General features: G+C 54.5%; 2 protein-coding genes across 7 annotated transcripts in view; one reads left to right on the top strand and one right to left on the bottom strand.

The window, feature by feature from the left end:
• KATNB1 (katanin regulatory subunit B1) overlaps positions 1 to 13,376 on the top strand; it is a 69,713-nt gene extending 56,337 nt beyond the window's left edge. For all 4 annotated transcript variants that reach the window (XM_069739600.1, XM_069739597.1, XM_069739598.1 and 1 more), the window contains exons 14-20: positions 9,452 to 9,525; positions 9,663 to 9,803; positions 9,877 to 10,026; positions 12,619 to 12,695; positions 12,767 to 12,841; positions 12,911 to 13,027; positions 13,098 to 13,376. In XM_069739600.1, the coding sequence (XP_069595701.1) occupies positions 9,452 to 9,525; positions 9,663 to 9,803; positions 9,877 to 10,026; positions 12,619 to 12,695; positions 12,767 to 12,841; positions 12,911 to 13,027; positions 13,098 to 13,245 (782 nt within the window). In that variant the 3' untranslated portion in view covers positions 13,246 to 13,376. The remainder of the gene's footprint in view (positions 1 to 9,451; positions 9,526 to 9,662; positions 9,804 to 9,876; positions 10,027 to 12,618; positions 12,696 to 12,766; positions 12,842 to 12,910; positions 13,028 to 13,097) is intronic.
• Position 13,377: 1 nt separating this feature from the next.
• The window catches only part of KIFC3 (kinesin family member C3), a 33,132-nt gene continuing 23,139 nt past the window's right edge, over positions 13,378 to 23,370 (bottom strand). For all 3 annotated transcript variants that reach the window (XM_069739595.1, XM_069739596.1, XM_069739594.1), the window contains exons 6-18: positions 18,311 to 18,484; positions 17,817 to 17,964; positions 17,429 to 17,559; positions 17,246 to 17,357; positions 16,917 to 17,098; positions 16,742 to 16,846; positions 16,540 to 16,670; positions 15,547 to 15,670; positions 15,333 to 15,462; positions 15,020 to 15,249; positions 14,658 to 14,792; positions 14,480 to 14,543; positions 13,378 to 14,331 (exon numbers count right to left, since the gene is read on the bottom strand). In XM_069739595.1, coding sequence (XP_069595696.1) covers positions 14,306 to 14,331; positions 14,480 to 14,543; positions 14,658 to 14,792; positions 15,020 to 15,249; positions 15,333 to 15,462; positions 15,547 to 15,670; positions 16,540 to 16,670; positions 16,742 to 16,846; positions 16,917 to 17,098; positions 17,246 to 17,357; positions 17,429 to 17,559; positions 17,817 to 17,964; positions 18,311 to 18,484 — 1,692 coding nt within the window. In that variant the 3' untranslated portion in view covers positions 13,378 to 14,305. The remainder of the gene's footprint in view (positions 14,332 to 14,479; positions 14,544 to 14,657; positions 14,793 to 15,019; positions 15,250 to 15,332; positions 15,463 to 15,546; positions 15,671 to 16,539; positions 16,671 to 16,741; positions 16,847 to 16,916; positions 17,099 to 17,245; positions 17,358 to 17,428; positions 17,560 to 17,816; positions 17,965 to 18,310; positions 18,485 to 23,370) is intronic.

The following is a 23,370-nucleotide window of genomic DNA, read 5'->3' as shown; positions in this document are numbered from 1 at the left end:
CACTGGGGGGGGGTTTCTGTCCTCACTGGTGGGGTCTCCTCCTAATCTTCACATCACACTGGGGGGGGGGGGGGTGTCTGCCCTCACTGGTGGGGTCTCCTCCTAATCTTGTACACTGGGGGGTGTCTGCCCTCAATGGTGGGGTCTCCTCCTATTCTTGTACACTGGGGGGTGTCTGTCCTCACTGGTGGGGTCTCCTCCTATTCTTGTACACTGGGGGGATGTCTGCCCTCAATGGTGGGGTCTCCTCCTATTCTTGTACACTGGGGGGTGTCTGCCCTCACTGGTGGGGTCTCCTCCTATTCTTGTACACTGGGGGGTGTCTGCCCTCACTGGTGGGGTCTCCTCCTATTCTTGTACACTGGGGGGATGTCTGCACTCACTGGTGGGGTCTCCTCCTAATCTTCACATCACACTGGGGGGGTGTCTGTCCTCACTGGTGGGGTCTCCTCCTAATCTTCACATCACACTGGGGGGTGTCTGCCCTCGCTGGTGGGGTCTCCTCCTAATCTTCACATCACACTGGGGGGGGTGTCTGCCCTCACTGGTGGGGTCTCCTCCTAATCTTCACATCACACTGGGGGGGGTGTCTGCCCTCACTGGTGGGGTCTCCTCCTAATCTTCACATCACACTGGGGGATGTCTGTCCTCACTGGTGGGGTCTCCTCCTAATCTTCACATCACACTGGGGGGGGTGTCCTCACTGGTGGGGTCTCCTCCTAATCTTCACATCACACTGGGGGGGGTGTCTGTCCTCACTGGTGGGGTCTCCTCCTAATCTTCACATCACACTGGGGGATGTCTGTCCTCACTGGTGGGGTCTCCTCCTAATCTTCACATCACACTGGGGGATGTCTGCCCTCACTGGTGGGGTCTCCTCCTAATCTTCACATCACACTGGGGGATGTCTGCCCTCACTGGTGGGGTCTCCTCCTATTCTTGTACACTGGGGGGGTGTCTGTCCTCACTGGTGGGGTCTCCTCCTAATCTTCACATCACACTGGGGTGGGTGTCTGTCCTCACTGGTGGGGTCTCCTCCTAATCTTCACATCACACTGGGGGGTGTCTGTCCTCACTGGTGGGGTCTCCTTCTAATCTTCACATCACACTGGGGGGGTGTCTGTCCTCACTGGTGGGGTCTCCTCCTAATCTTCACATCACACTGGGGGGGGGGGGTGTCTGTCCTCACTGGTGGGGTCTCCTCCTAATCTTCACATCACACTGGGGGGGGGGTGTCTGCCCTCACTGGTGGGGTCTCCTCCTAATATTCACATCACACTGGGGGGGGGGGGGTGTCTGTCCTCACTGGTGGGGTCTCCTCCTAATCTTCACATCACACTTCGGGGGGGTTTCTGTCCTCACTGGTGGGGTCTCCTCCTAATCTTCACATCACACTGGGGGGGGGGGGGTGTCTGCCCTCACTGGTGGGGTCTCCTCCTAATCTTGTACACTGGGGGGTGTCTGCCCTCACTGGTGGGGTCTCCTCCTATTCTTGTACACTGGGGGGATGTCTGCCCTCAATGGTGGGGTCTCCTCCTATTCTTGTACACTGGGGGGTGTCTGCCCTCACTGGTGGGGTCTCCTCCTATTCTTGTACACTGGGGGGTGTCTGCCCTCACTGGTGGGGTCTCCTCCTATTCTTGTACACTGGGGGGATGTCTGCCCTCACTGGTGGGGTCTCCTCCTAATCTTCACATCACACTGGGGGGGTGTCTGTCCTCAATGGTGGGGTCTCCTCCTAATCTTCACATCACACTGGGGGGTGTCTGCCCTCGCTGGTGGGGTCTCCTCCTAATCTTCACATCACACTGGGGGGGGTGTCTGCCCTCACTGGTGGGGTCTCCTCCTAATCTTCACATCACACTGGGGGGGGTGTCTGCCCTCACTGGTGGGGTCTCCTCCTAATCTTCACATCACACTGGGGGGGTGTCTGCCCTCACTGGTGGGGTCTCCTCCTAATCTTCACATCACACTGGGGGATGTCTGTCCTCACTGGTGGGGTCTCCTCCTAATCTTCACATCACACTGGGGGGGGTGTCCTCACTGGTGGGGTCTCCTCCTAATCTTCACATCACACTGGGGGGGGTGTCTGTCCTCACTGGTGGGGTCTCCTCCTAATCTTCACATCACACTGGGGGATGTCTGCCCTCACTGGTGGGGTCTCCTCCTATTCTTGTACACTGGGGGGGTGTCTGTCCTCACTGGTGGGGTCTCCTCCTAATCTTCACATCACACTGGGTGGTGTCTGCCCTCACTGGTGGGGTCTCCTCCTATTCTTGTACACTGGGGGGGTGTCTGTCCTCACTGGTGGGGTCTCCTCCTAATCTTCACATCACACTGGGGTGGGTGTCTGTCCTCACTGGTGGGGTCTCCTCCTAATCTTCACATCACACTGGGGGGTGTCTGTCCTCACTGGTGGGGTCTCCTTCTAATCTTCACATCACACTGGGGGGGTGTCTGTCCTCACTGGTGGGGTCTCCTCCTAATCTTCACATCACACTGGGGGGGGGGTGTCTGTCCTCACTGGTGGGGTCTCCTCCTAATCTTCACATCACACTGGGGCGGGGTGTCTGCCCTCACTGGTGGGGTCTCCTCCTAATCTTCACATCACACTGGGGGGGGGTGTCTGTCCTCACTGGTGGGGTCTCCTCCTAATCTTCACATCGCACTGGGGGGGGGGGGTGTCTGCCCTCACTGGTGGGGTCTCCTCCTATTCTTGTACACTGGGGGGGTGTCTGTCCTCACTGGTGTGGTCTCCTCCTAATCTTCACATCACACTGGGGTGGGTGTCTGTCCTCACTGGTGGGGTCTCCTCCTAATCTTCACATCACACTGGGGGGGGTGTCTGTCCTCACTGGTGAGGTCTCCTCCTAATCTTGTACACTGGGGGGTGTCTGCCCTCACTGGTGGGGTCTCCTCCTATTCTTGTACAGTGGGGAGATGTCTGCCCTCACTGGTGGGGTCTCCTCCTAATCTTCACATCACACTGGGGGATGTCTGTCCTCACTGGTGGGGTCTCCTCCTAATCTTCACATCACACTGGGGGGGTGTCTGTCCTCACTGGTGGGGTCTCCTCCTAATCTTCACATCACACTGGGGGGGGTGTCTGCCCTCACTGGTGGGGTCTCCTCCTAATCTTCACATCACACTGGGGGGTGTCTGCCCTCACTGGTGGGGTCTCCTCCTAATCTTCACATCACACTGGGGGATGTCTGCCCTCACTGGTGGGGTCTCCTCCTATTCTTGTACATTGGGGGGGGTGTCTGTCCTCACTGGTGGGGTCTCCTCCTAATCTTCACATCACACTGGGGGGGGTGTCTGTCCTCACTGGTGGGGTCTCCTCCTAATCTTCACATCACACTGGGGGGGTGTCCTCACTGGTGGGGTCTCCTCCTAATCTTCACATCACACTGGGGGATGTCTGTCCTCACTGGTGGGGTCTCCTCCTAATCTTCACATCACACTGGGGGGTGTCTGCCCTCACTGGTGGGGTCTCCTCCTAATCTTCACATCACACTGGGGGATGTCTGCCCTCACTGGTGGGGTCTCCTCCTAATCTTCACATCACACTGGGGGGTGTCTGCCCTCACTGGTGGGGTCTCCTCCTAATCTTCACATCACACTGGGGGATGTCTGTCCTCACTGGTGGGGTCTCCTCCTAATCTTCACATCACACTGGGGGGTGTCTGCCCTCACTGGTGGGGTCTCCTCCTAATCTTCACATCACACTGGGGGGGTGTCTGTCCTCACTGGTGGGGTCTCCTCCTAATCTCCACATCACACTGGGGGGTGTCTGTCCTCACTGGTGGCGTCTCCTCCTAATCTTCACATCACACTGGGGGGGGTGTCTGTCCTCACTGGTGGGGTCTCCTCCTAATCTTCACATCACACTGGGGGGTGTCTGTCCTCACTGGTGGGGTCTCCTCCTAATCTTCACATCACACTGGGGGATGTCTGCCCTCACTGGTGGGGTCTCCTCCTAATCTTCACATCACACTGGGGGATGTCTGTCCTCACTGGTGGGGTCTCCTCCTAATCTTCACATCACACTGGGGGGTGTCTGCCCTCACTGGTGGGGTCTCCTCCTAATCTTCACATCACACTGGGGGATGTCTGTCCTCACTGGTGGGGTCTCCTCCTAATCTTCACATCACACTGGGGGGTGTCTGCCCTCACTGGTGGGGTCTCCTCCTAATCTTCACATCACACTGGGGGATGTCTGTCCTCACTGGTGGGGTCTCCTCCTATTCTTGTACACTGGGGGGGTGTCTGTCCTCACTGGTGGGGTCTCCTCCTATTCTTGTACACTGGGGGGGTGTCTGCCCTCACTGGTGGGGTCTCCTCCTAATCTTCACATCACACTGGGGGGATGTCTGTCCTCACTGGTGGGGTCTCCTCCTAATCTTCACATCACACTGGGGGGGTGTCTGTCCTCACTGGTGGGGTCTCCTCCTAATCTTCACATCACACTGGGGGGGTGTCTGCCCTCACTGGTGGGGTCTCCTCCTAATCTTCACATCACACTGGGGGGGTGTCTGTCCTCACTGGTGGGGTCTCCTCCTAATCTTCACATCACACTGGGGGGGTGTCTGTCCTCACTGGTGGGGTCTCCTCCTAATCTTCACATCACACTGGGGGGGTGTCTGCCCTCACTGGTGGGGTCTCCTCCTAATCTTCACATCACACTGGGGGGGTGTCTGTCCTCACTGGTGGGGTCTCCGCCTAATCTTCACATCACACTGGGGGGGTGTCTGTCCTCACTGGTGGGGTCTCCTCCTAATCTCCACATCACACTGGGGGGGGGTGTCTGCCCTCACTGGTGGGGTCTCCTCCTATTCTTGTACACTGGGGGATGTCTGCCCTCACTGGTGGGGTCTCCTCCTAATCTTCACATCACACTGGGGGGTGTCTGTCCTCACTGGTGGGGTCTCCTCCTAATCTTCACATCACACTGGGGGGGTGTTTGCCCTCACTGGTGGGGTCTCCTCCTAATCTTCACATCACACTGGGGGGGTGTCTGTCCTCACTGGTGGGGTCTCCGCCTAATCTTCACATCACACTGGGGGGGTGTCTGTCCTCACTGGTGGGGTCTCCTCCTAATCTTCACATCACACTGGGGGGTGTCTACCCTCACTGGTGGGGTCTCCTCCTAATCTTCACATCACACTGGGGGGGGGGGGTGTCTGTCCTCACTGGTGGGGTCTCCTCCTAATCTTCACATCACACTGGGGGGTGTCTGTCCTCACTGGTGGGGTCTCCTCCTAATCTTCACATCACACTGGGGGGGGTGTCTGTCCTCACTGGTGGGGTCTCCTCCTAATCTTCACATCACACTGGGGGATGTCTGCCCTCACTGGTGGGGTCTCCTCCTAATCTTCACATCACACTGGGGGATGTCTGCCCTCACTGGTGGGGTCTCCTCCTAATCTTCACATCACACTGGGGGGGGGGTGTGTCTGTCCTCACTGGTGGGGTCTCCTCCTAATCTTCACATCACACTGAGGGGGGTGTCTGTCCTCACTGGTGGGGTCTCTTCCTATTCTTGTACACTGGGGGTGTCTGTCCTCACTGGTGGGGTCTCCTCCTATTCTTGTACACTGGGGGGGTGTCTGTCCTCACTGGTGGGGTCTCCTCCTATTCTTGTACACTGGGGGTGTCTGCCCTCACTGGTGGGGTCTCCTCCTAATCTTCACGTCACACTGGGGGGTGTCTGTCCTCACTGGTGGGGTCTCCTCCTATTCTTGTACACTGGGGGTGTCTGTCCTCACTGGTGGGGTCTCTTCCTATTCTTGTACACTGGGGGATGTCTGCCCTCACTGGTGGGGTCTCTTCCTATTCTTGTACACTGGGGGATGTCTGCCCTCACTGGTGGGGTCTCCTCCTAATCTTCACATCACACTGGGGGGTGTCTGTCCTCACTGGTGGGGTCTCCTCCTATTCTTGTACACTGGGGGTGTCTGTCCTCACTGGTGGGGTCTCCTCCTAATCTTCCCGTCACACTGGGGCGTGTCTGTCCTCACTGGTGGGGTCTCCTCCTCTTCTTGTACACTGGGGGGGTGTCCTCACTGGTGGGGTCTCCTCCTATTCTTGTACACTGGGGGGGATGTCTGCCCTCACTTGTGGGGTCTCCTCCTATTCTTGTACACTGAGGGATGTCTGCCCTCACTGGTGGGGTCTCTTCCTATTCTTGTACACTGGGGGATGTCTGTCCTCACTGGTGGGGTCTCCTCCTAATCTTCACATCACACTGGGGGGTGTCTGTCCTCACTGGTGGGGTCTCCTCCTATTCTTGTACACTGGGGGTGTCTGTCCTCACTGGTGGGGTCTCTTCCTATTCTTGTACACTGGGGGTGTCTGTCCTCACTGGTGGGGTCTCTTCCTATTCTTGTACACTGGGGGGTGTCTGTCCTCACTGGTGGGGTCTCCTCCTATTCTTGTACACTGGGGGGTGTCTGTCCTCACTGGTGGGGTCTCCTCCTATTCTTGTACACTGGGGGGTGTCTGTCCTCACTGGTGGGTTCTCCTCCTATTCTTGTACACTGGGGGGTGTCTGTCCTCACTGGTGGGGTCTCCTCCTATTCTTGTACACTGGGGGGGTGTCTGTCCTCACTGGTGGGGTCTCCTCCTAATCTTCACGTCACACTGGGGGGTGTCTGTCCTCACTGGTGGGGTCTCCTCCTATTCTTGTACACTGGGGGTGTCTGTCCTCACTGGTGGGGTCTCTTCCTATTCTTGTACACTGGGGGTGTCTGTCCTCACTGGTGGGGTCTCTTCCTATTCTTGTACACTGGGGGGGTGTCTGTCCTCACTGGTGGGTTCTCCTCCTATTCTTGTACACTGGGGGGTGTCTGTCCTCACTGGTGGGGTCTCCTCCTATTCTTGTACACTGGGGGATGTCTGTCCTCACTGGTGGGGTCTCCTCCTAATCTTCACGTCACACTGGGGGGTGTCTGTCCTCACTGGTGGGTTCTCCTCCTATTCTTGTACACTGGGGGGTGTCTGTCCTCACTGGTGGGGTCTCTTCCTATTCTTGTACACTGGGGGGGTGTCTGTCCTCACTGGTGGGTTCTCCTCCTATTCTTGTACACTGGGGGGTGTCTGTCCTCACTGGTGGGTTCTCCTCCTATTCTTGTACACTGGGGGGGTGTCTGTCCTCACTGGTGGGGTCTCCTCCTATTCTTGTACACTGGGGGTGTCTGTCCTCACTGGTGTGGTCTCCTCCTATTCTTGTACACTGGGGGTGTCTGTCCTCACTGGTGGGGTCTCCTCCTAATCTTCACGTCACACTGGGGGGTGTCTGTCCTCACTGGTGGGGTCTCCTCCTATTCTTGTACACTGGGGGAATGTCTGCCCTCACTGGTGGGGTCTCCTCCTAATCTCCACATCACACTGGGGGATGTCTGCCCTCACTGGTGGGGTCTCCTCCTAATCTCCACATCACACTGGGGGGTGTCTGTCCTCACTGGTGGGGTCTCCTCCTAATCTCCACATCACACTGGGGGATGTCTGCCCTCACTGGTGGGGTCTCCTCCTATTCTTCACGTCACACTGGGGGGTGTCTGTCCTCACTGGTGGGGTCTCCTCCTATTCTTCACGTCACACTGGGGGGTGTCTGTCCTCACTGGTGGGGTCTCCTCCTATTCTTCACGTCACACTGGTGGATGTCTGTCCTCACTGGTGGGGTCTCCTCCTATTCTTCACATCACACTGGGGGATGTCTGCCCTCACTGGTGGGGTCTCCTCCTATTCTTCACATCACACTGGGGGGTGTCTGTCCTCACTGGTGGGGTCTCCTCCTATTCTTGTACACTGGGGGATGTCTGTCCTCACTGGTGGGGTCTCCTCCTATTCTTGTACACTGGGGGGTGTCTGCCCTCACTGGTGGGGTCTCCTCCTAATCTTCACGTCACACTGGTGGATGTCTGTCCTCACTGGTGGGGTCTCCTCCTATTCTTCACATCACACTGGGGGATGTCTGCCCTCACTGGTGGGGTCTCCTCCTATTCTTCACATCACACTGGGGGGTGTCTGTCCTCACTGGTGGGGTCTCCTCCTATTCTTGTACACTGGGGGAATGTCTGCCCTCACTGGTGGGGTCTCCTCCTAATCTCCACATCACACTGGGGGATGTCTGCCCTCACTGGTGGGGTCTCCTCCTAATCTCCACATCACACTGGGGGGTGTCTGTCCTCACTGGTGGGGTCTCCTCCTAATCTCCACATCACACTGGGGGGTGTCTGTCCTCACTGGTGGGGTCTCCTCCTATTCTTCACGTCACACTGGGGGGTGTCTGTCCTCACTGGTGGGGTCTCCTCCTATTCTTCACGTCACACTGGTGGATGTCTGTCCTCACTGGTGGGGTCTCCTCCTATTCTTCACATCACACTGGGGGATGTCTGCCCTCACTGGTGGGGTCTCCTCCTATTCTTCACATCACACTGGGGGGTGTCTGTCCTCACTGGTGGGGTCTCCTCCTATTCTTGTACACTGGGGGGTGTCTGCCCTCACTGGTGGGGTCTCCTCCTAATCTTCACGTCACACTGGTGGATGTCTGTCCTCACTGGTGGGGTCTCCTCCTATTCTTCACATCACACTGGGGGATGTCTGCCCTCACTGGTGGGGTCTCCTCCTATTCTTCACATCACACTGGGGGATGTCTGCCCTCACTGGTGGGGTCTCCTCCTATTCTTGTACACTGGTGGGGTCTCCTCCTATTCTTGTACACTGGGGGATGTCTGCCCTCACTGGTGGGGTCTCCTCCTATTCTTGTACACTGGGGGGTGTCTGCCCTCACTGGTGGGGTCTCCTCCTAATCTTCACGTCACACTGGTGGATGTCTGTCCTCACTGGTGGGGTCTCCTCCTATTCTTCACATCACACTGGGGGATGTCTGCCCTCACTGGTGGGGTCTCCTCCTATTCTTCACATCACACTGGGGGATGTCTGCCCTCACTGGTGGGGTCTCCTCCTATTCTTGTACACTGGGGGGGTGTCTGTCCTCACTGGTGGGGTCTCCTCCTATTCTTGTACACTGGGGGGTGTCTGCCCTCACTGGTGGGGTCTCCTCCTAATCTTCACGTCACACTGGGGGGTGTCTGCCCTCACTGGTGGGGTCTCCTCCTATTCTTGTACACTGGGGGGGTGTCTGCCCTCACTGGTGGGGTCTCCTCCTATTCTTCACATCACACTGGGGGATGTCTGCCCTCACTGGTGGGGTCTCCTCCTATTCTTGTACACTGGGGGGTGTCTGTCCTCACTGGTGGGGTCTCCTCCTATTCTTGTACACTGGGGGGTGTCTGCCCTCACTGGTGGGGTCTCCTCCTATTCTTGTACACTGGTGTTTCTCGGCTCCATTGTCCGTGGCCGGTCTCCGGATGTAGACCAGTAGTCTGGAGATCTGCCGCCATGTTGTGCTCGCCTTCACCCGGTCTTCCTTCTTATCTACCCGCAGACTCCGCTGTGATGAAGGAAGCTGTGCCAGCAGCTCCAGAGGCCATTCCTCCTATGCCCGCCACCAAGAATAACGTATGTACTGTTGTATGACTATCGGAGGCCGGCGTGGACTCCTGCGGCCGGTGACTAGCGCTAGGTTCCTCGCCTGTAGCTGGCGCTCGTCTGTGATGGTGGCCTCACTTTTTACTCTGTTTTCTTCCACTATTTAGTGTGAAGAAATCCACAGACCTGCAGTAGCGAGTCCCACACCCACTGTGTGCTCGGACCCCCCGGCCGTGTCCAATAACCCCCCGGTTATATCCGCTGCACGCAATGAGCCTATTGGCCTGAAAGTGGCAGACTTTCTCCCAGTAAGTAAGGCTGTGACGGGTGAAGTCCGGTTCGGCCTGATTTGGGGCAGTACCTGTTTGTTTCTTCCTGCAGGTCTTTGAGGGCTCGTCTCCAGCTGAGATGGTGGATGAGGAAGCCATATGTCAGATCCGCAAGGGCCATGACACCATGTGCATGGTGCTAACCAGCCGGCTGCGCAGCCTGGAGACAGTGAGAGCGGTGTGGCGCACGGGCGACGTGAAGGTGAGATCTTGTCCTGGTGTGACGGCGGGGCGAGGGCTCTCCCGGCAGACGGTGGGGCTGTGGCGGCAGATGTGGGAGGGGGCAGGGAGCCGTGTCAACAGACGGTGGCGGTGCAGATGGCGGGATGCTGTGACGGCAGATGGGTGGGGTGTGTGCTGTGTCTGCGGATGGGTGGGGTGTGTGCTGTGTCTGCGGATGGGTGGGGTGTGTGCTGTGTCTGCGGATGGGTGGGGTGTGGGGTGTGTGCTGTCTGCAGATGGGTGGGGGTGTGCTGTGATGGCAGATGGGTGGGGGGTGCGCTGTGTCAGCAGATGGGTGGGGTGTGTGCTGTGCCTGCAGATGGGTGGGGTGTGTGCTGTGTCTGCAGATGGGTGGGGTGTGTGCTGTGTCTGCAGATGGGTGGGGGTGTGTGCTGTGTCTGCAGATGGGTGGGGTGTGTGCTGTGTCTGCAGATGGGTGGGGTGTGTGCTGTGTCTGCAGATGGGTGGGGGTGTGTGCTGTGTCTGCAGATGGGTGGGGGTGTGTGCTGTATTGGCAGATGGGTGGGGGGTGTGCTGTGTCTGCAGATGGGTGGGGGTGTGTGCTGTATCGGCAGATGGGTGGGGGTGTGTGCTGTGTCTGCAGATGGGTGGGGGGTGTGCTGTGTCTGCAGATGGGTGGGGGGTGTGCTGTGTCTGCAGATGGGTGGGGGTGTGTGCTGTATCGGCAGATGGGTGGGGGGTGTGCTGTGACGGCAGATGGATGGGGGGTGTGCTGTGTCTGCAGATGGGTGGGGGGTGTGCTGTGTCTGCAGATGGGTGGGGGTGTGTGCTGTATCGGCAGATGGGTGGGGGTGTGTGCTGTGTCTGCAGATGGGTGGGGGGTGTGCTGTGTCTGCAGATGGGTGGGGGGTGTGCTGTGTCTGCAGATGGGTGGGGGTGTGTGCTGTATCGGCAGATGGGTGGGGGGTGTGCTGTGACGGCAGATGGATGGGGGGTGTGCTGTGTCTGCAGATGGGTGGGGGGTGTGCTGTGTCTGCAGATGGGTGGGGGTGTGTGCTGTATCGGCAGATGGGTGGGGGGTGTGCTGTGTCTGCAGATGGGTGGGGTGTGTGCTGTGTCTGCAGATGGGTGGGGTGTGTGCTGTATCGGCAGATGGGTGGGGTGTGCTGTGTCGGCAGATGAGTGGGGGTGTGCTGTGTCTGCAGATGGGTGGGGGGTGTGCTGTATCGGCAGATGGGTGGGGTGTGCTGTGTCTGCAGATGGGTGGGGGGTGTGCTGTGTCTGCAGATGGGTGGGGTGTGTGCTGTATCGGCAGATGGGTGGGGTGTGCTGTGTCGGCAGATGAGTGGGGGTGTGCTGTGTCTGCAGATGGGTGGGGGGTGTGCTGTATCGGCAGATGGGTGGGGTGTGCTGTGTCTGCAGATGGGTGGGGGGTGTGCTGTGTCTGCAGATGGGTGGGGTGTGTGCTGTATCGGCAGATGGGTGGGGTGTGCTGTGTCTGCAGATGGGTGGGGGGTGTGCTGTATCGGCAGATGGGTGGGGGGTGTGCTGTGTCTGCAGATGGGTGGGGTGTGTGCTGTATCGGCAGATGGGTGGGGGGTGTGCTGTGACGGCAGATGGATGGGGGGTGTGCTGTGTCTGCAGATGGGTGGGGGGTGTGCTGTGTCTGCAGATGGGTGGGGGTGTGTGCTGTATCGGCAGATGGGTGGGGGGTGTGCTGTGTCTGCAGATGGGTGGGGTGTGTGCTGTATCGGCAGATGGGTGGGGTGTGCTGTGTCGGCAGATGAGTGGGGGTGTGCTGTGTCTGCAGATGGGTGGGGGGTGTGCTGTATCGGCAGATGGGTGGGGTGTGCTGTGTCTGCAGATGGGTGGGGGGTGTGCTGTGTCTGCAGATGGGTGGGGTGTGTGCTGTATCGGCAGATGGGTGGGGTGTGCTGTGTCTGCAGATGGGTGGGGTGTGTGCTGTATCGGCAGATGGGTGGGGGGTGTGCTGTGTCTGCAGATGGGTGGGGTGTGTGCTGTATCGGCAGATGGGTGGGGTGTGCTGTGTCTGCAGATGGGTGGGGGGTGTGCTGTGTCTGCAGATGGGTGGGGGGTGTGCTGTGACGGCAGATGGGTGGGGGGTGTGCTGTGACGGCAGATGGATGGGGGGTGTGCTGTGACGGCAGATGGGTGGGGGGTGTGCTGTGTCTGCAGATGGGTGGGGGGTGTGCTGTGTCTGCAGATGGGTGGGGGTGTGCTGTATCGGCAGATGGGTGGGGGGTGTGCTGTATCGGCAGATGGGTGGTGTGTGCTGTATCGGCAGATGGGTGGGGTGTGCTGTGTCGGCAGATGAGTGGGGGGTGTGCTGTGACGGCAGATGGGTGGGGGGTGTGCTGTGTCTGCAGATGGGTGGGGGGTGTGCTGTGTCTGCAGATGGGTGGGGGTGTGCTGTATCGGCAGATGGGTGGGGGGTGTGCTGTATCGGCAGATGGGTGGTGTGTGCTGTATCGGCAGATGGGTGGGGTGTGCTGTGTCGGCAGATGAGTGGGGGGTGTGCTGTGACGGCAGATGGGGGGTGCAGAGGGACGCTGTTCCGTCTGACGGGGGCTCTCTGCTGTTTTTGTTGTAGACTTCTATGGACTCTGCTGTGGCTCTTAATGATCTCTCTGTGGTTGTGGATCTTCTAAACATTATCAACCAGAAAGCGTAAGTGTCGTGGCCGGGTCCCTCCATTGGCGTGGTCGCGGCTGCCACTGACGTCTCGCCTCCTGCCTCAGGTCGCTGTGGAAGCTGGATCTCTGCCTGACCGTATTGCCACAAATCGACAAACTGCTGCAGAGCAAGTACGAGAGGTGAGTGGCAAGGAGCGCGGCTCCATCAGAGCGTCCTGTCCCGCTGACTGCCTTCTCCCTCACCCCCAGCTACGTGCAGACCGGCTGCGTCTCCCTCAGGCTTATCCTCCAGAGGTTCTTGCCGCTGATCTCGGAGACGCTGTCTGCTCCACCCTCCGTGGGTGTGGATATTACACGTGAAGAAAGGTGAGGTGTGGGGCCGTGGCCCGGGGACGTGGCCCACGCTGCTTCTGCAGTCATGGTCTCCTCTCTGCAGGCTGATGAAGTGCAAGCTCTGCTACAAGCTGCTGAAGGGCCTCTCCGTGCTGGTGGCCGGCCGGGTCTCGCAGAGTGGCCGAAACGGGAGCACCTTCCGTGAGCTGCAGCTGCTCATGTGCAGACTGGATGAGCGACCTTCTCTATGAGGTGACCCACTGTCTCTGTGAGACCGGCGCTTGTCACGGGGTGGCTGCTGCCGGGATATGTCCGCCCGTGGTGTCTCTGTACAGCCGTATAACTAAACAGGTGTCTGCCAATAAAGACAATAACACGACGACTCTGCATATAAAAGCCTCTGTAATAAACCTGCTATCTACAGAAATATACCGCCATACTAATGTCCAAGTACGTAGGCAAAGGGTTAATGTAACCATGCACTTCTAGGAACTGCACCAATGGTTTGGGGTGTCCAAAGGGGGCTGTCCTGCTGCAGTGGGGCATGTCCAGGGAGCGCCGACTTCTGCAAGGAGGGGGTGTCCATAGATGGCCTACCATGGAAAGGGGGGTCCATAGAGGGCCGGCCTGATGTCGGGGGGTCCATGGAGGGCCTACCAAGGAGCACTGGCCTGTTGTCCTGATGGGATCTATGGAGGGTCGGCCTGCTGTCGTGGGGTGGTCCATGGAGCGCCAGCCTGCTGTCGTGGGGGGGAGGGCCGGCCTGCTGTCGTGGGGTGGTCCATGGAGCGCCAGCCTGCTGTCGTGGGGGGGAGGGCCGGCCTGCTGTCGTGGGGTGGTCCATGGAGCGCCAGCCTGCTGTCGTGGGGGGGAGGGCCGGCCTGCTGTCGTGGGGTGGTCCATGGAGCGCCAGCCTGCTGTCGTGGGGGGGAGGGTCGGCCTGCTGTCGTGGGGTGGTCCATGGAGCGCCAGCCTGCTGTCGTGGGGGGGAGGGCCGGCCTGCTGTCGTGGGGTGGTCCATGGAGCGCCAGCCTGCTGTCGGGGGGAGGGCCGGCCTGCTGTCGTGGGGTGGTCCATGGAGCGCCAGCCTGCTGTCGTGGGGTGGTCCATTGAGCGCCAGCCTGCTGTCGTGGGGTGGTCCATGGAGCGCCAGCCTGCTGTCGTGGGGTGGTCCATGGAGCGCCAGCCTGCTGTCGTGGGGTGGTCCATGGAGCGCCAGCCTGCTGATGTTGGGGGAGGGGGCTTGATGGAGGGCCGAGCTACTGCAGTGGGCACCATTTGCTCCTATGACGTGGTGGCAGTCTGCTTCAATCAGGGAGGGCCAATCCGCTGCCGCACTGAAAACCAAAGAAGATCATGGGTTAGTGTCCTGCAGTAGTACACACCGTGCACTGCCTGGAACTGAAGGAGGAGAATGTGGCCTGTCCTCCTCCCGGGGGCTTTTATCACACCATGTGTCCCATGTAATGAGGTGACAGTGGGTACCTGACACTGGCAGCTTCTTGCGCACTGATGATGGTCTTGCTCCACGTGAAGAGGGGCTGTCACTCTGGTGTAGAGGAGAAAATGCTGTAATATCCCGGGTTGCCCACACTGTAGGGGTCAGCACTGGGGCGAGGCCTCCTGTCTGCTGCCACATACAAACCCTTGCGTCATGGCCTACCTCAGAACTCTCGGTTCCTGTTGCCCGCAGCTGCTCTGTTTTCCTGGTTGGGACCCCTAACTCCACAGATCGAATTCTGTCCCCAAACCGTAAGGAACAGAGAGACTCGTTCATGTTCTGCTCCACCGGCGCCACCTGTGGAGAAGGACAAAAGTCCCTGCTAGTGCCGGACAATCCCATTAGCGGCCCAGCGGTTTGGGACTGAAGGGCTCCCCCTCTGGAGCCCATTACGATGGGTTTTTCTGAATAACGGCCACTGTGGTGACAGGAGCTTGTTGATATGGTCCCATGCATGGGTATATTTCTGGGCTTGGATACTGGTTTTGTTCCCGTGTAGACATACAGAGCGGAAGTGTTATTACCTGAAGGAGCAGCAGAGCTTTCCCATCCCGGCTCAGCGCTTCCTGCAGCAGGTACGTGAGCTTGGAGTTGCGGTATGGAATGTAGGCTTGTTGGGATCGCAGGGCTGAGAAGACGTCACCCAGAGCAGATAAGGAACGATTGATGCACTGTGCCTCCCGCAAACGATCACCAGACGCTCCTGACCGTGACACCCGCTCTGACCCGGCCAGGTCCACCAAGTAGAGCTTTCCTGATGAAGAGAAGGTGCATTGACGCCATCACAAATATCTCCTGCAGAAGGGCAGCACCTCACCACCTGCCCAAGTCACTCACCAGTTGTACCGACCCCTGTGCTGGTCTCCCGCCCCTTGACCGACAGGATGAGGAGGGCGTGGGAGCGTGAGCTATGGGTATTAAGATTTGTGTGTTCTGTGGCTCGCTGTTTGCGTCCAAGGTCCAAAATCTGCGAAGGAGAATCGGACATGATCTGTACAGCTGTCATCAGAAGTAGTGCTGCTCTGTCACACCAGCGTCGCTCCCGTCTCACCTTATTTATATCCAGCATGTTCCTGACACTGCGCTGCGTCAGACCTGGCACGTACAGCTCCCCAGCGCCCCCCGGAGCCATCTTTATATCCAGAGAGCTGTGGCAGTCAGAGCCCAGCAGATCCCTTTGGTCAAAAAGAAGGGTTAGAGAAAGGAGGCAGCCAAAGACTGCGCATATAGGGAGAAAGCAGCCATAGAGAGCGGCTGTAGAGAGAAGCAGGAGACAACAGAAGGCGGACAGAGAGGAGACAACAGAAAGCGGATGTAGAGAGGAGACAGCATATGTAGGGAGTAGGAGACAACAGAGCGGATGTAGGGAGAATGGCAACAGAAAGCGGATGTAGAGAGGAGACAGCAGATGTAGGGAGTAGGAGACAACAGAGCGGATGTAGGGAGAATGTGGCAACAGAAAGCGGATGTAGAGAGGAGACAACAAAAAGAGAATGTAGGGAGACAATAGAAGGCGGATATAGAGAGAATGCGGCGACAGAAAACGGATGTAGAGAGAAGTAGACAACAGCGGATGTAGGGAGAATGTGGCAACAGAAAGCGAATAAGAGAGGAGACGACAAAGCGGATGTAAGAGGAGGAGACGACAAAGCGGATGTAAGAGAGGAGACGACAAAGCGGATGTAAGAGGAGGAGACGACAAAGCGGATGTAAGAGGGGAGGAGACGACAAAGCGGATGTAAGAGGGAAGGAGACGACAAAGCGGATGTAAGAGGGAAGGAGACGACAAAGCGGATGTAAGAGGGAAGGAGACGACAAAGCGGATGTAAGAGAGGAGGAGACGACAAAGCGGATGTAAGAGAGGAGGAGACGACAAAGCAGATGTAAGAGGGAAGGAGACGACAAAGCGGATGTAAGAGGGAAGGAGACGACAAAGCGGATGTAAGAGGGAAGGAGACGTCAAAGCGGATGTAAGAGGAGACAACAAAGCGGATGTAAGAGGGAAGGAGACGACACTGCGGATATAGGTCTGCGCTACTCTCACCTCAGCGTCTCGTTGTAGATTTCGGCCATGCTGACACTCAGGTGATATTCCCAGCTTCTGGATCTTTTGCTCACTTCTGACAGCAGCAGGCGAAGTGCCCTCTGGTTTATCCCAGGATTAGAAGCAGTACCCTGCCAAAGGGTACAGATTTATTCAAATGTTCTCCCGTATAGGCTATCCCCTCCTCTCTATGGGCCCTTACCTCCATGCTGTATGTTTTACCAGATCCTGTCTGGCCATAGGCCAGAATACAGACATTGTACCCGTCCAGACAGGACGTGATGAGCGGAGAAACCTCATCAAAGACCTACAAGACAAGAGAGCGGCTGCAGCAGTGTCCTCCAGCACTCCTCGGCAGGCACCTGTCCTTTTCCTACCTCCTCCTGTGTTGTGCTTGGAGGGAAAACTTTGTCAAGCTCGAAGCTCTGCCTTTTTCCTTTGTTAGTGATGTGCAAGATTCCATCATCATCCTGGTCAAAGGTGAGGATGTTCTGTGCCCCTGGACCTGTGCCATCATCAGATGTGATGGGCCGCACACGAACGAGCACACGGATGTTCCCTGATGAGACAGGAGCCCTGTGTCCTTATAAAGTAATGCAAGCTGCCCGGATACTATAGCGCCTCAGCCACTATATTCGGGGGTCCCATCCATGAGGTGCCCGTGATGGCCGAGGTGCAATGGTGGACATAGACAGCATTCGCTCACCTCGTAGACGCACCAGTTGGTTATGGCACTCTTTGCGCAGATAGAGTTCCTGCCTGTATTTGGAGAGGAGCTCAGCGTTGGTGTCTTCAACACTTTTCACACCTCGAGAGAACTATGAAATGCACAGAGTTATGGCTGATCATGTCCCCACTACCCTTCCATCTGGCCTCTTGCACTACGTACCTCATCTTGGGCCTCTCGCATGACCTTGTACACCAAGCCCGGAAAGTCTCGTACCTGTCTCTTCAGAACATTGTAGTCGTGGGTGAGGGTACGGAGCGCTGGCTGTAACATGAGGAGATTCCTGCGGACACCTAACAGGAAACATTGACCACTGAGATTGGGGGCTACAAAGAACATCAAGGCTTTACATGTTTCTAGGAAATTCATGGCCTCTGCACAGAAATCTGAGGAGAAATCTATAGAAGACACCACAGGTGAAGTGGTGGGTGGAGATATAGGTTGGGGCAGCACTAGGACACTTGGGCAAGGTCCAGGAACCGATAAAAGGGATGGTCAGCAGGAGAATCCACAATTTGGCGATGGTAGTTCAGTGTCATCTGGCACTCACCATCCAAGCTCTGATGCACCGCTCTCATCTCCTCCTGGGCTCGCTCGAATGCCTCCGACACCGCCAGTTCCTTCTCCTCCTGCAGGGAACGGAACTCCTCCACCATCTGCTCCTGTGCACGTTCCAGCTCTGTGGCATACAACGCCACCTGCAGGGGACGGCAGTCACTTTACACTTATTCAGGGACCTCTTATAATGGGTGGGCAGCTACAACTGGTTGTTACGCTAAAGTCATAGACCAGACCATGGCGATAGCTGGGGGTTCTTACCTGAGGTGCCTACGCAGTCGGGGGCTCTGACTGACCCTGATCTCTGCGTGAGAGGTTGTCGGGGCTCTATCTTCTGGAGGATTTCTTGGGGGCCCTATCTAAGGCACATTGGTAGTTTGGAGCCATGTACTATGCTTTAGAGATAATTGGGGCCCCTAATCTAAACCATGTTCGATGTCCTGATCTAAGGTGCAGCAGTAGATGTTGAACAGATGTTCTCCTGACCTGAGCATGAAGCTTGGACGTCTCTTGTTGTTCATGCTGCAGTTGCTTCTTTACGTCTTGCACAACCTGATTCTGTCTGTCCAGTTGTTTCTGGAGATGGAGGCTCCTGTCCTCTGCCTGGCCCAGAGCGGCCTTCATCGCACCAGATTCAACCTCAATGGTCTTCAGCACATACTGCAAAAGAGAGTTTACACAATACATGTGTCATACACAATCTACACATCACACACAGTGGGTGCGGAAAGTATTCACACCCCTTTACTTCTTTCACTCTTTATTTCATTGCAGCCATTTGGTCAATTCAAAAAAAAAAAAAAGTTCATATTTTTTTTCTCATTAATGTACACTCTGCACCAAATCTTGACTGAAAGAAAAAAAAACAAATGTAGAAATTTTTGCAAATTTATTAACCCCTTTACCCCCGAGGGTGGTTTGCACGTTTATGACCGGGCCAATTTTTACAATTCTGATCACTGTCCCTTTTATGAGGTTATAACTCTGGAACGCTTCAACGGATCCTGGTGATTCTGACATTGTTTTCTCGTGACATATTGTACTTCATGATATTGGTAAAAATTCTTTGATATTACCTGCATTTATTTGTGGGGAAAACAAAAATTTGGAACATTTCGAAATTTTCCAACTTTGTGATTTAAGGGCATAAAAATTCAGGGATATGTCACACAAAATACTTAATAAGTAACATTTCCCACATGTCTACTTTACATCAGCACAATTTTGCAACCAAATTTTTTTTTTGTTATGGAGTTATAAGGGTTAAAAGTTGGCCAGCAATTTCTCAGTTTTACAACACCATATTTTTTAGGGACCACATCACATTTGAAGTCATTTTGAGGGGTCTATATGATAGAAAATACCCAAGTGTGACACCATTCTAAAAACTGCACCCCTCAAGGTGCTCAAAACCGCATTCAAGAAGTTTATTAACCCTTCAGGTGCTTCACAGGAATTTTTGGAATGTTTAAATAAAAATGATCATTTAACTTTGTCACAAAAAACTTACTTCAGCTCCAATTTGTTTTATTTTCCCAAGGGTAACAGGAGAAAATGGACCCCAAAAGTTGTTGTACAATTTGTCCTGAGTACGCCGATACCCCACATGTGGGGGTAAACCACCGTTTGGGCGCATGGCAGAGCTCGGAAGGGAAGGAGCACCATTTGGAATGCAGACTTAGATGGAATGGTCTGCAGGCGTCACATTGGGTTTGCAGAGCCCCTAATGTACCTAAACAGTAGAAACCCCCCACAAGTGACACCATATTGGAATCTAGACCCCCAAGGAACTTATCTAGATGTTTTGTGAGAACCCCCAAGTGTTTCACTACAGTTTATGACGCATAGCCGTGAAAATTTAAAAAAAAAAAAATTTCCACAAAAATTATTTTTTAGCCCCCAGTTTTGTATTTTCCCAAGGGTAGCAGGAGAAATTGGACCCCAAAAGTTGTTGTCCAATGTGTCCTGAGTATGCCGATACCCCATATGTTGGGGTAAACCACTGTTTGGGCACACGGGAGAGCTCGGAAGGGAAGGAGCACTGTTTTACTTTTTCAACGCAGAATTGGCTGGAATTGAGATCGGACGCCATGTCGCTTTTGGAGAGCCCCTGATGTGCCTAAACAGTGGATACCCCCCAATTATAACTGAAACCCTAATCCAAACACACCCCTAATCCCAACTGTAACCCTAACCACACCTCTAACCCTGACACACCCCTAACCCTAATCCCAACCCTATTCCCAACCGTAAATGTAATCTAAACCCTAACCCTAACTTTAGCCCCATCCCTAACTGTAGCCCTAGCCCTAACCCTAGCCCTAATGGGAAAATGGAAATAAATGCAATTTTTTATATTTTATTATTTTTCCCTAACTAAGGGGATGATGAAGGGGGGTTTGATTTACTTTTATAGCGGGTTTTTTAGCGGATTTTTATGATTGGCAGCCGTCACACACTGAAAGACCCTTTTTATTGCAAAAAATATTTTTTGCGTTACCACATTTTGAGAGCTATAATTTTTCCATATTTTGGTCCACAGAGTCATGTGAGGTCTTGTTTTTTGCGGGACGAGTTGACGTTTTTATTGGTGCCATTTTCGGGCACGTGACATTTTTGATCGCTTTATATCCCAATTTTGTGAGGAAGAATGACCAAAAACCAGCTATTCATGAATTTCTTTTGGGGGAGGCGTTTATACCGTTCCGCGTTTGGTAAAATGGATAAAGCAGTTTTATTCTTCGGGTCAGTACGATTATTTATTAATTAATTATTTTGGCATCGCTTTATTCTGAGGACTACAACTTTTTTATTTTTTGCTGATGATGCTGTATGGCGGCTCGTTTTTTGCGGGACAAGATGACGCTTTCAGCGGTACCATGGTTATTTATATCCGTCTTTTTGATCGCGTGTTATTCCACTTTTTGTTTGGCGATATGATAAAACGTCGTTTTTTTGCCCTTTTTTTTTTTTTCTTTTACGGTGTTCACTGAAGGGGTTAACTAGTGAGGCAGTTTTATAGGTCGGGTCGTTACGGACGCGGCGATACTAAATATGTGTACTTTTATTGTTTGTTTTTTTATTTAGATAAAGAAATGTATTTATTGGAACAATATTTTTTTTTCCTTTATTTAGGAATTTTTATTTTATTTTTTTTCAAATGTAAATATTTTTTTTTTCTTTTTTACTTTGCCCCGGGGGTGGAGGGGGGACATCACAGTAAAGTGTCAGATCACCGATCACACAGGTACAGCACTGGCTTCCCGGCACCTGCTCTGAGCAGGGAGGAGGAGGTAGGAGAGGAGCAACGCGATCACATCGCGTTGCTCCGAGGGTCTCAGGGAAGCACGCAGGGAGCCCCCTCCCTGCGCGATGCTTCCCTATGTTGCCGGAACACAGCGATCATGTTTGATCGCAGTGTGCCGGAGGTTATTGTGCTGGGAGCGGTCCATGACTGCTCCTGGCACATAGTGCCGGATGTCAGCTGCGATGACGTACTATCCCGTTGGTGGTCATATGGGCCCATACCACCTCGACGGGATAGTACGTCATATGTCAGAAAGGGGTTAAAGAAGAAAAACTGAAATATCACATGGTCATAAGTCTTCAGCCCCTTTGCTCAGACCCTCATATGTAAGTCCCATGCTGTCCATTTTCTTGTGATCCTCCTTGAGATGGTTCTACTCCTTCATTGGAGTCCAGCTGTATGTAATTAAACTGATAGGACGTGATTTGGGAAGGCGCACACCTGTCTATATAAGACCTCACAGCTCAGTGCATGTCAGACCAAATGAGGATCATGAGGCCAAAGGAACCGGCCAAGGAGCTCAGAGACAGAATTGTGGCACGGCGCAGATCTGGCCAAGGTTACAGCAGAATTGCTGCAATACTCAAGGTTCCTAAGAGCACAGTGGTCTCCACAATCCTTAAATGGCAGAAGTTTGGGACCACCAGAAGTCTTCCTAGACCTGGGCGTCCAGCCAAACTGAGCAATAGTGGGAGAAGAGCCTTGGTGAGAGGTAAAGAAGAACCCCAAGATCACTGTGGCTGAGCTCCAGAGATGCAGTAGGGATATGGGAGAAATTTCCACAAAGTCACCTATCACTGCAGCCTCCACCAGTCAGGCCTTTATTGCAGAGTGGCCCGACGGGAGCCTCTCCTCAGTGCAAGACATATGAAAGCCGCGTAGAGTTTACTAAAAAACACACGAAGGATTCCCAGACTATGAGAAATAAGATTCTCTGGTCTGATGAGACGAAGATAGAACTTTCTGGTGATAATTCTAAGCGGTATGTGTGGAGAAAACCAGGCACTGCTCATCACCTGCCCAATACAATCCCCACAGTGAAGCATGGTGGAGGCAGCATCATGCTATGGGGGTGTTTTTCAGCTGCAGGGACAGGACGACTGGTTGTCATTGATGGACACATGAATGCGGCCAAGTACAGAGATATCCTGGATGAAAACCTCTTCCAGAGTGCTCTGGACCTCAGACTTGGCCGAAGGTTCACCTTCCAACAAGACAATGACCCTAAGCACACAGCTAAAATAACAAAGGAGCGGCTTCAGAACAACTCTGTGACCATTCCTGACCTAAACCCAATGGAGCATCTCTGGAGAGACCTGAAAATGACGTCCACCAACGTTCACCATCCAACCTGACGGAACTGGAGAGGATCTGCAAGGAAGAATGGCCGAGGATCCCCAAATCCAGGGGGGAAATACTTGTTGTATCATTCCCAAGAAGACTCCTGGCTGTACTAGGTCAAAAGGGGCTTCTCCTCAATACTGAGCAAAGGGGCTGAAGACTTATGACCATGGGATAGTTCAGTTTTTCTTTTTGAATAAATTTGCAAAAATGTCTATATTTGTTTTTTTCAGTGAAGATGGGGTGCAGAGTGAACATTAATGAGAAAAAATGAACTTTATAGAATTTACCAAATGGCTGCAATGAAACAAAGAGTGAGAAATGTAAAGGGTGTGAAAACTTTCTGTACTCGCTGTACAATGTACGCACAATCTACACATCATGTACAATACACACTAAACGCATCATACGCACACAAACTGCACACATCATACACACTTCATGCATCATAGGTACACACCATACCTAATCATACGCACTGCGTACTTCATACCTCCACATCATGCACATCTCATTCACACTGCGTGCATCATACCTGCACATCATACACGCTGCACGTTTCATACCTGCACATCATACACACTGCGTGCATCATACCTGCACATCATACACGCTGCACGTTTCATACCTGCACATCATACACGCTGCATGTTTCATACCTGCACATCATACACACTGCGTGCATCATACCTGCACATCATACACACTGCACGTTTCATACCTGCACATCATACACGCTGCACGTTTCATACCTGCACATCATACACGCTGCACGTTTCATACCTGCACATCATACACACTGCGTGCATCATACCTGCACATCATACACGCTGCACGTTTCATACCTGCACATCATACACGCTGCACGTTTCATACCTGCACATCATACACGCTGCAC

Source organism: Ranitomeya imitator, chromosome 9, assembly GCF_032444005.1.
Source record: "Ranitomeya imitator isolate aRanImi1 chromosome 9, aRanImi1.pri, whole genome shotgun sequence".
Lineage (NCBI taxonomy): Eukaryota > Metazoa > Chordata > Amphibia > Anura > Dendrobatidae > Ranitomeya > Ranitomeya imitator.
Note: the sequence above shows the minus strand (reverse complement) of the source record. Positions and strands in the feature narration are given on the sequence as shown.